Source organism: Pyxicephalus adspersus, chromosome 5 (assembly GCF_032062135.1).
Source record: "Pyxicephalus adspersus chromosome 5, UCB_Pads_2.0, whole genome shotgun sequence".
Taxonomy (NCBI): domain Eukaryota; kingdom Metazoa; phylum Chordata; class Amphibia; order Anura; family Pyxicephalidae; genus Pyxicephalus; species Pyxicephalus adspersus.
Window position 1 is genome coordinate 101,607,065 of NC_092862.1, and position 12,433 is coordinate 101,619,497.

The 12,433-nt window shown below is 35.5% G+C and overlaps 1 protein-coding gene across 3 annotated transcripts in view; it reads right to left on the bottom strand.

The window, feature by feature from the left end:
• Positions 1-2,067: 2,067 nt before the first annotated feature.
• Positions 2,068-12,433, bottom strand: part of EIF1B (eukaryotic translation initiation factor 1B) — a 48,882-nt gene continuing 38,516 nt past the window's right edge. For all 3 annotated transcript variants that reach the window (XR_011920919.1, XM_072412296.1, XM_072412293.1), the window contains one exon: positions 2,068-3,845. Coding sequence is in view for 1 of the 3 variants with exons in the window: in XM_072412296.1 (XP_072268397.1) it covers positions 3,810-3,845 (36 nt within the window). In the remaining 2 variants the exon portion in view is untranslated. The remainder of the gene's footprint in view (positions 3,846-12,433) is intronic.

Consider the following 12,433-nt stretch of genomic DNA (forward strand, 5'->3'; position numbering starts at 1 on the left):
TTTGTATTATTATAAGGTTGTAGGAAGGTAGCAGACTTAGCAGTTCAGTGTTTTTCAATAACATATCCACAAATTAGAGTGAGTTTATGTATTCAGATAAAGAAATAAAGAAACTGGGACAAACTGGCATACACTGAACAGGTGTAACAGTGTCCTCCAAATAATTAATGATACTTATAATTTTCATGAATTTACAGAATTAAGAGATTTTGCAGGAAGGCAGTGCATAACCTCTTGCAATAAAAAAACTCTTAATTGCTCTTTTTTGCCCTCTAAAATATATAATTTTGTTTATTTGTTTAGTAAGTAAAAACAATTACCCCTTTGATATTGTAAGAAATTTAGAGTTGTCCCATTACTTTTGTGCATATATGTTATCTCAAGAAGTTTAAATGGTTCTTCCAGTACTTATCTAGTAATTACAGGACAATTAGCTTTTATGCTGTAAAGAAAATGGGGATGGTTAATTTAGCAAAGGGAAACTGGACAATGATGACTAGTGTTGGTGTTCGAATTCGGGTTGTCCTTATATTCGACCTGAATATGGCTGTTCGAATTCGGATAGACCCGACCGGAAATGTGTTAAAAAAAGAGGCTTTAATGTTAAAGTAATTTATTTGATGTGTATGATTTGTGTAACTAACTTTTTTTTTTTACAGGTTATCCCACAATGACAGGATGATTCCCATGGCTGCACAGCTGTGGGAATCCTCCTATCAGTGTGGGATCCCCGGGCACTAGAGGTTAAATGAGGACAAGTCTCCCCATTCATCACCTCTAGTGCTCTGTGATTGGCTGAGGAAAGGTAAACCCTGATGACAGTGTCATCAGGATTTTCTTGAAATCTTGTCCCCATTTAGCCTCCAGTTCCCAGGGATCCCATGGGACTCCTGTGTTCTTGGATAGAGAATCTCTATCCAAGAGCACATACTATAGTTCCGCTAGGGCTGCAAGAGCAATCAGGGGAGCAAAGCTGTCAGCTCCGCTCCTCTGATTGCTCTTGCAGCCCTAGCGGAACTGTATGTGACTCCACGGCCCGTGACACTGACAGCAAGATTCCCATGGCTGCATTCATTCTGAGCACAGCCGTGGGAAGCCTCCTGTCAGTGTGGGATCCCCGGGCACTAGAGGTTAAATGAGGACAAGTCTCCCATTCATCACCTCTAGTGCTCTGTGATTGGCTGAGGAAAGGTAAACCCTGATGACAGCTCTAGCGCCATCAGGATTTTCCTTTCCCCAGCCAATCACAGAGCACTAGAGGTGATTGAATGGGGAGACTTATCCCCATTGAACCTCTAGTTCCTGGGGATCCTGTGGGAATTCTGTGTTCTTGGATAGAGAATCTCTATCCAAGAACACATACCATAGTTACGCTTGGGCTGCAAGAGCAATCAGAGGAGCGGACCTGTCAGCTCTGCTCCCCTGATTGCTCTTGCAGTTCTACACAGCCCAATCGAAGATTGAGATATTCGACCAACACTAATGATGACCCTGTTAAGTCCACAAAAATGTTACATCAGTGCATTTTTGGCACAACAGATAGAATTATGGGTCTGAAAAGGAATACAAGTACGGGCCTGTGTCTCTGGGCTTCAGGCTTGAGTCAATGGAATATGTTTCACATCAGCTTGAGATGCGTATAATATTGTGAACCTTTCTTAAATTAAAAAAAAATCAAAAAATGTGAGTTTTGTTTGCACATGAATATTTAGCTGATGTCAACAGAACTTTAACTCATTCACTACACTAACTAGATGTCTTCTTCAAAGTTTCCAAAAACTCACTTTTTAATACATTGCATCACAATTATTGAAATTACAAACACAATTTAATTTTTATCTTAAATTGTGGTCGGTCAGTTGCAATGGATATCAAAAAATGTTTCAGAATGTGTTATATGTAAAATTCTAATTGCTAAAATGTAATAAATATCTTTTGCCATCTGAATCTGTCAAGAACAGACAAAACAATTTGAAAAGTCCAATGTGGGAGGATGTTATGAAATGCAAAATAATTAAATCCTCCCACCAATCTTTTGTATGATAAATGACAGCATGTGACATAAGGTGGATGAGGGAGTGAATATATCATTATTTAATATAACACAATTTCTTTAGTAATCCTTTACAATGTATTTTAGATAATTCAAATGCTAATTATAGAATATCTTTACTACTGAAAAAGCATGATAAAGGTCACATTTTGTATTATTTTGTCAGTAGTCAAAGTAAATTGAGTTATTGCAACATTTCCCATAGTAATTTGAAAATGCAAGTTAGAGAAAAAGTTTTTTTTTTTATAACTGACATAAATTTAGAGGCTGGGCATAAATGGAATAAATCAATGTATATGAAATGGCCCAATAGTTGCAAATGACTTAAAAATAATTAAACGTAAAAACTTTTGCTTCAATGTTGACCCACCTGTTGGCTCTAAGGTCTAAAGGCTCCAAAATGACTACTGAATCGGAACTACATTATTATGTAAGCATTATTGTTTGTATCATTAACCAATGATTAGGGGGGGGGTGCATACTAGGATACTTTGATTTTTTGGTAAAAGTATTTTTTAAAGGATAGCAGTACCTAAAAAGTGGAATTGCTACCTAAATCCTCCCTAAAAGAGATAAGGGGCAAACCCTAGGTTGATTGCAAGATCTTAAGTGGCAATCACCTTAAAGCAGACCTATCATTAACATGTTTACATTACATAAAACGGTGTAAACCCCTTTTATGTAAGGTAAAAATTACCTTCTTTTTTTGGAGTATAAGTTTAAATCCTTTTTTTTTTCCCTTATGTCTTAATCACCACAGCAATAAAGACACTTTGAGAGCACAGGGCGTCTTGTGATATGCATTCCAGGAGGCTTCTGATTTTGTTCAATGGCGGAAAAAAGCACTCTTTTTTCCCATTTACAGCAGGCTAAGTTACTCTAGGAGGAAGAAGAAAAAAAGAACATGGCAGCGCAAGGCACTTTCTGGACGCCCGGACAAAGGATGGCTCAGGACCCAATCCAAGAAAACTCTGGAGAAATCTGTGGAACTAAAGGTAAGCTTTTTTTTTTTGTTTAGCTCCGCTTTAAGTACTTATTGATTTACATATATACTGTCTTGCTGTATAAAATGGCTTCCCAGGGTCACTAAAATACTGTGACAGGGTGTCCAAATTGCTTGGCTCAGAAGGTCTTCAGGGAACTGTGTGTGTCTGCCACACAGTTGGCTTTTATGAAAAGCTAGGTTTAAGGGTTTTAGAACCAGCCAAGGAAGAGTTGAAAGGGTTCCTTGGCCACCCAGTCCATGTCTGGGTCTTAACCTTAACTTAGAGAGCACAGGTGCTCTATTTAGAGTTGCAACAGGGTTATCATATTAAGATATCAATTTCATATGAAAGGTCTGTCTACCCAAACGCCTCTCATGATTCTGTGAACGGACTCTGTCCAAGAGTAGCGCTACTGAATGGTGTTTTAGTTTTTTGGGAAGGTAGCTTTATAATGGTTTCATATATTTCTCAGAAACTTTAATGAACTGAATGTACCCTGACTAGCATTCCATTGGGTGGAGATTCTTCTATCTTTGTTCCACTAAGTTTTTACTTTAGGGGAAATGTAAGTGGAATCTGCTGTTTGTGTTTCTAATAGACTTTTGTGTTTTACTTGACTTGATGTCAGTTAGACAGAAAGTGATGAAAATCCAACAGTTTGAGTTGTAATCAACACAACAGGTGATCAAACATCTTCCAGTGTGGACATCTATTTCAGGGACAACTCTCTGGGATGAAACTGAGATTTTCTCCAGTTTTCTGCTGTATCTTTAGGACCAGATATGAATGAAAATTACACCAGAGAGCTGCAGACAGAAAAACAGCAAAAAATTACCCGATAACCCAAACAATAAAAAATGTAAATTTCATAGAAGCATAAACAATCACATTTTTCAAAATCTATTTTCTTAAAAAATACAGAATTTTATTTGGGCATACATGTTTGTATTTGGTCTTGGAAGGGTTATTAGAATGGTAACCTGCTTCCTTAGCTTACCACTTTCTTTACCAAATTTGTTAATGGATCTAGTAGCTATCTGTACTGTTTTCTGACAAGTGTAATATATATAGATTTCAGTGACACAAAACAACCAAATAGCAATATTAAATTAAAAACTTGGAAAATATATTAAACCTGCTAATTACTCTGACCTTACATACCGAGCCCTATCCAAATAGTTTAGTGAATTAGTATGTAAATTTACTGAACAACTTTAAATTAACAGAAAATTAGGCTTTTATGTTCTTTGATCATCTCAGGCCTGGTCATCTCAGGCAATTCAGGTATCTCTGTTCAATACTAAGTTATGAAGTTAATTATTTTTTTCAATACTATATTGATGTTGCATGTTTAAGTTTAAGATTTTTCAAGTTAAAAGATCAAACTGTGTAATACAAAAAACACAAACTCAATACCATATTAGTCATGATTTGAGGACGAACAGAGAACCACAGTCAGTTCCCCACTAACAAAATTACACCACATCAGATTTAAATGGCCCATAGGCCTTTTATTACACTAATAAATTAACCAAATAAAAAACATAAATAGCAAAATAACAAAACACCAATAACAAACCAAATATGACATTAAAATGTTATTCAATTCTAGTTAGGTTATTGATTATTATAACATTTCCCACACATTAACATCTGGTTACTGGTTCTCGTAGTTCCCCCTTTCTATTACTCCTTTTTGGGATCTGCGCCACCAAGATATGTAATGCTCCCAGCCGCATCATGCCAAGCTCGGGAACAATATCACTACCAAGCACAGTCCCACCACATTACCATGAACCTCCAAAAAACACTTTTTTGGAGATTCCACACCAAAGCTGGAATTTTCCACACCAAAGCTGGAATTTTACCCATTTAACACTACCCAAACCACCATCCTTCGAGGACCTCACAAAATAGTTTTCAGAAATATTCAGGAACAATGGTACACTTCCGTACTATTCTACCAAACAACTCACTGATTATGTGTAAGGCCTTCAGTCTAATTTCAATGCTTACAAGATGCCATTTATTCAACTTAGTGCAGTGTCCTTCACCTATAACCTCTGCATAGCCCCAGGACAAAGTTGTCCTAGTTGTCCTTTGGAAGAACAAGCATTTACAGAGGAATAGGAGCCCACAAGCTAGATAGTATTAGGGGTAGTTGGTAACATCAAGCTGAAATCCAGAGCAAGAGATTGTTGAAGCCAAAGGTCATACAGAGGATGGGCATTGCAGCCAATATGTTCCCTCAAATTAGCCCTGATTTATCAAGCAAAATTTGAAGTGCAGTCGCGTTTGCATATTCGCGATCCCACATCGGACCCCTCTAACCTATTTATCAACGGATTTTCAGCCACCGAGAATACGCTGGCGTATTCTCCCAACATTTATCAACTGAAAGAATCTGGCACTTCGAGGTGCGTATCTCTGGCAGCTTTACACTTGCGAGCTCACATTAAAAGTCATTCTTTCACTAATAAATCATTCTTTCAAATTGCACACATCTTTTAGTTAGCCCTAAATAAAAATGTATGATGTGTTCAAATATTTCAAATATATATATTAGCTTAGAAATTAGCATATTTTTAAATGACCTAATATTTTCAGGGATCAGGGATCCCCTTTGCTCAGCCAATCACAGAGCAATAGACTTGAATGGGGAGACTTGTTCCCATTCGCCTGTAGTGCTGAATAGATGAACAGGGGAAACCCTGATGACGAGCCAATCACCTCATTTAACCCCTAGTGCATGGGGATCCCACACTGGTCAGGAGTCCCACAGCTGTGCTTATGACATGAATGCAGCTGTGGGAATCATCTTTTCATTGTGGGATAACCAGTAAAAAAAAAAAAGTTTAACAGTTACACTGAACACACACATTTTAAAAACTACTTTACCATTAAAGCCTCCTCTTCTACTTTGTTTTAATTTATTTTTTATTAGATAGCTGTTCACTGCTGTACAAATCAAAATGATCATATCAATAATTGATTATGGAATGTCCAACTGGAAAAAAAACAGTCAATCAAAGTTCACGGACTGCGCACATCCCAATTAAAGGCAAATTTGTAGCAGCTGTGCGCATAAAGATGAGCATATATAAGGGTGTTGTCTAACTTGCTTTTTCCTTTGTCTTTTTCTTGAAGGAGGAGGAGGAGCAGCTCCTGTTTGGTGTGTTATCCTAAGTTATGTTGCTACATTTCATACTTTGCTTACTATTTAGCACAATAGCTTCTTTTGTTATGTAAACTGAATGTTTCAATGTCCATTATGCAATTAGGACATCAAAGGGTGGAAAACTGCATTTTTCTAATCCAGTTTTCCACCCTTGATAGGTTACAAATTGGTTTCGTAAGTATTTTTTGAATGCAGTATTTCTTGGGCCATTTTTGAACTATTTTGGCTTTATATTAAAGTGTGTGTTTGGGGTGTGTTTGTATTTTTTTTTTTTATTTTGTCATAAATATTTGTAAATATAGTGGTGTCTGTGTGGTCTCTATATTTTAATGTGACCTTTTAGAAAAAGTTTTTATTTTGAATAAAGTTGTTTTACAAATTTTGTAGTTTTTTATAAATTTATTTTTTTATGTGATATCCTTTACAATCTCCCAGGATCTTTTAACCTTGGGTGATCCAACAGACCTACAATTTATTAAGTTTTCAATGTTCATACATATTAATGCACATATCCAGAATTGGCCAAGCATTGCTTATGCAGCCTGAAAAGCAGGAAAAATACAATACAGCACCATCTAGTTGCCAACAAAACATGATTTAACCTATTTATTATTACTTAAGTGTTTACCACATCCTAATAACTGAATCTATTCTGTAACTGGATGATAACATCCCTTTGCTGGGAACCGCTGGCAAGCCTCTGGAATGTTGTATCACAGATTACTATACATTTGTGGATAATATTCCGTCTAGTTACAGGAGGAATTCACGTTTATGTGGTACCAAGCTGATGTGATGAAGAGAATATATAGTGGGCCAAGGTCTAAAATGGCATTCAAACTGCATAAACACCCTGGAAAGCTGTCAAAGCAATAACATATGTAAACATTTTACACTGAGGAGTAGAGTAAATAAAAAAATGTGTATTTGTCCCAAACAATATGGAGGGCATTGCATATTGAACGTTTATCAGTGTTATCCCTGGAACAGAGAATTATAGGACAAACTACATATTTAAAACTAAACCTAGAATTTTACAAGCAAAGTAATTGCATGACCTTTAATTCAATAAACATTTATCTCTGTAATGTTATAGCAAGATGGGGTATAAGAAAGAGAAAAAACAAAAACAAAGAATTGGGGTTTTCATTTCTTATGACTCATGACTCATGCAGCTTCTTAATGAAGCTAAATCTTCAACAGTCATGATATTTTTAACCATCAAACATGATGGATGCCCACCTTCAAATGCAAACTAGATGTTACAACTCTGGGACTACTAGTGATGCAATTGGCAGATTGTGAGAAGTTTAGTGATGTAATTGGCACACTGCATGAGTTATCCCTATTGGGAAGGAAACCCATTCAAAACAGAAGACCATAACCTAAAATACTTTGCAGTTTGTAACTTGGCTGGATAACAGCTCAGCAATCTGTTTCATGGCTTCCTATAGGCAATTTCTGTACAAAACAGCCCAGGAGGTTATAAGAGAAATGCTTGCCAATTTAAAGAATTTGTAGTAAAATAATTAATCAACTTCATATAGGAATTATCTCTACAGGAGTGTATTGTTGCATTCATGCATAACACTGATATACCATGTGGTTAAATTTTATAATGCATATGCTTTGTTTAAAAATATTTTCATTTTAAGCTGCCAATCTCTGAATGACTTAAAATACATATTTAAATTTGTGAATTGTAATTAAGCATATTGTAATGACATTGTGCAAAGTGGACATTTCAATAAACAAAGCTTAATAATACATGTTCAGGTTCATTTCTGAGTGATGATCATAATTAATAATGAAAATATTGAGAATTAATACAATTTAGTAATTATTTTGGAATGAAGTGTCAGAAAGGGTCAGCAGATAATTACCATTTATGAGTGTATGTCGGCGATAACATTTCCCTGTATGGTACGTGTAATTCTTTCTACATTTTTGACTGTTGGACAAATTAAATAGAATTATTATTAATATTAATAAACAGGATTCATACAGCAATAACATATTACGTAGTGCTGTACATTAAATAGGGGTTGCAAATGACAGATGAATACAGACAGTGATACAGGAGGAGAGGACCCTGCCCTGAAGAGCTTACAATCTAGGTGGTGGGGGAATTAACACATAATAGGAGGGGAGAAATGTAGTGGTGGGAATCAGTGAGGGTTTCAAAATACAGAAGAAGATAGGTGGGCAAGTTTGAAAAAATAGGTTTTGAGTGCTCTTTTAAATAAGCAGAAAGTAGGAGCAAGCCAAATAGGACGAGGAAGACCATTCCAGAGAGACTTACCAATACAAAATGAAAAAATATTGCAAAGTACACTGAAGAAGGGTTATGTAGTATGTAGTGCAAAGTACACTGAAGAGATTTTCCCTCACTTCTTTTCATATCAAGCAACAACAGAGAATCACAAGTACAAGAAATTAGGCATTCGCCCCTATTGGAGCAGAACAGAAGCTCTAACTGTTCTCTATATACATGTTGCTTTGGTTTGAGTTTTAAATATTGATAATTTAGTATTTATGAATATCATTGAGAGAGAATACAATTTTTGTAGACAACTAAAAACACCTTTAGAGTAATTCAGCTGGGCTACCAAGTGGTGATGGTGCCAGAACTATGCAGGCATCAGCAATGAAGTCCAAGCAGCCACAGCTAAAGAAACCCCTAGCACAGTCACATGAGCATATTTGGGAATCCCAATTTAGGGTACCTGTAAGACGTTTTGTAGTTTGCTCCATTGCCAGGCATCTGTGGACAGTCTCAGACATCCTTTAGCCCAGAGACTGATTATTTTTTTTATTTATAAACTCCAAATAGGACAAGCTGTTCTTTACAGTAAGCTCTGTAAAAATGAATCAGTTAAACTCTGATTGTACGATGGAGCAAAAGCTGTCATTTTTTCTCAATGAATAATATGGCTTTACAAGACAGAGCTGACTCAAGAAGCATTTTATTAAAACAGAGTAATTGTAAATTTGTTACTACAGGCACCGCTAGAACGCGATCTGTGACGCACATTACATCAAAAAATAAGTGCACAATTTTAAAAATATAAATAATGTAGTTTGTTCTTTTAAGTTTGCCTTGTCAAACTGAGTCAGTCCCAGAGGAAGCTTGTCTCCTGTGTTTTACTGCAATCAAAGAGAATATTTACTTATGGAGCCTATAACTAATTAGGAGATAATATATGCCAAATTAAACAGATTTATGATGTCATAGCTCTTAATAAGAGTTGAGATGAAAAGAATAATTTATACCAAACAAACTAGCAAAAAAAAAGTCCAGCTTCCAAGCACTGAGCAAATACACTGAAAACTTTATTTACAATTCATATGCTAATAATCTCTAGCACATATGCAACACTAAAACTCTCCCTTACTTTCTATGACCTTTACCTACCTCAGTTACGTATGTTCTACTTTTGTGAATGCAATCAATAGATATTTCTAACATCAGATAATCCATTTACATAAGGCTAACGGCTATGTAGGTGATTTCAATCTCTTACTGTTGAGAGATTTAAACACTTGTATATATATATACACAACAATCCAGTTAATGGTGGGTAAGTAATTAAGGTTAGCTCACTTAAATTTCTAGATTTTATGTTGTGATTATATAATCTGCAATGAGTATTAACATAAACTCTTCATTCCTTATCACAGGTATACATGCTTACATGCCCTAAAACAGCCTATATTTAATCCTTCCTATACACATTTTGTTTGTCCTCATATATGTTAAATGCCTTATTGTGTCACATACAGATCTTTATTTTAAATTGCCTACATTTAAGTCATTAGGGATATGTGGTCACAGCAGTGAAAGTACTAAATAGCCATTTTAAAATCTGACTCAAAGTCAGAAAGCTGTTAAATCTTGGCTGGGTTTCTAATCTCCAGTAATCTGGAGACATCTGGTAACCGTTACCCAAAGCTCTGTACTAATACATGAACTGGATCATGAAAATTGATGCTGCCAGTGTATTCTCCAAAGCGTTATCTTCTCTGCAGGGGCACTCTAACCTTTTAAACTATCTTTAGACAGATATCACATTCAGTTCAGGTCAATAACATTTGAAAGGGCTTATTTTTAAATTGCACGGATAAATCTTTTTATGACAAAGTGACAATTATCCCAGAAATCTAAGTCTGGTGCAGCTCATTTAGTACATTGTAATCAATATAATTGACAACAACATCAAATATGATCTCCATCCTCTTCTGTTGTGTATTGATCTGGTGTTATCAAACAGCATTCTACAAACAAATTTTGCAATATCACAGCTAAAAAACAAAGCATGAAACTGAATTAATGTTTCTTTCCCCAGGCTAGTTCTGTCACATTTTTAGCTGTCTTTCCATAACTGAAATAATTTAGGAAAGTGGTAAAAATAGTAAAATCCAAAATTTCCAGAATTAAAACTGAAAAGGTTGACTATTTTTAATTAATCAGTTAATCTGATGTATATAGGAAACTTCAGATGCACTAGACAGTTGCTAGTCTACTAAGAGCAATCCTAACTAGTAAATTTTAGCACCAGCTACAAGATAAAACTGAAGGGTTCAGCACCCCAAACTGAGACAAAAAGGGAATATGCTTACACTGGTCTGTACAGAACTGTAAATAAAATTGGATATTCCAATGTGGAGTAAATATAGGACTATTGAAGACATCATTTCTTATACCTGTAAAATGTAGGTTTTCCCATCAGCTTCTTTTACAGCGACAATGTTTGCAAAGACAAATAGAGGGGATGACTCTTCTTAGTGTGGGGTAATCAGAAGTTTTAATCCTCTTCTTGTATCCAAATTTAGAATTAAAAAAGAAATTAAGGCTATACATACACTATAAGAAAAACCTTTTCAAAAGGTCAAATTGCCAGGTTTGCTTTAGTTTTTTGTAATCAATATAGTACTGTATTCAAATAATTATGAACTGCGTTTGGAGGATAACATGCTGTAAAACCAAAAGGGATAATTTTTTCCCCAAATAATGTATTGCATATATATATTTATTTATATTCTTTCAGCAAATTACATAACATGAATTCATACTGTGCTCATTAACCTAAATGAATTCTCTCATTTGCTTTTAATTTAGTAAGTCTTAGTAAAAGAGAAAAGAAAATCTAACACCTGCATTACTGATTTTTTTACCTTTTCAATTGCAATTAGCAAACGTTGGTTCAAAATGTTTTAACTTAACTAAAAATTACAGCTTTTTTAAAAAAGTTAAAAGCAATTTAAAAAATGTAGCATCTCTACAGGTCGATTAGATATAAATGCTTTTACGTATACTACCATAGTCAAGTACCTTTCACATTTTTAATGGTAAAAGGGAACAAAAATTACCTTAAACCCAAAGGACAAGAATATCACTTTGTGACAGCACTGATACCCCTTTAACATTTTTAGGACTTATACAACTAATGTCTAAATGCACACTGAGCAGGGCTGTTTTTAAAATATAGCTGAACTTTCAGTAAGTAAAATAGATTTGTACATTTATCAGCAACATATGAAAATAACCTCTGGTGGAACACGTTGGATAGGACACAGTGCTGTATTTTATGTTTTTGTTATTTTTCTAGACATGTCAACGTTCAAATGAAACAGTTGATCATGAAAGGATTAAATCTTTAAGGGGGCTGCATTATGTTTTACTGAAGTCTATATCTATATAGGTTAAGAAAAAACATTATGGTACTACCCTGTTTCCCCGATGATAAGGCACTCTGTTATATTTTTTGAAATGCCAAAATATGCCCTGGGTCTTATTTTCAGGGGATGTCTTATTTTTCCATGAAGAAGACTACAGTACACATTTATTGTTGAAAGTCACTCATGATCACTCATGGAGCTGTCTTTTAAATGGGTGAGTGTCTTATTTTAAATATTTTTTTAAAAATCGGGGGTGGCTTACTTAATGGGGATGTCCTAAAATCGGTAAAGAAAGGGCCCATAAAATAATAAAACCTTGCCTAAAGTATTTGGCTGCAGTTATGTAAGGAATAAACTGAAGAACAGCTGGGGTACATTGTTTTTACCCCCTAAACCACTAGGGGCCACGGGGAAGCAAGAGAGCTGCATGCAACTACTAAACCAGGGGTCCTCAAACTACGGCCCGCGGGACGAATACGGCCCCCTGAAGTTGTCCATCCGGGCCGCCCGCTGCTGAGGCTGCTTCTCCTGCCTGAG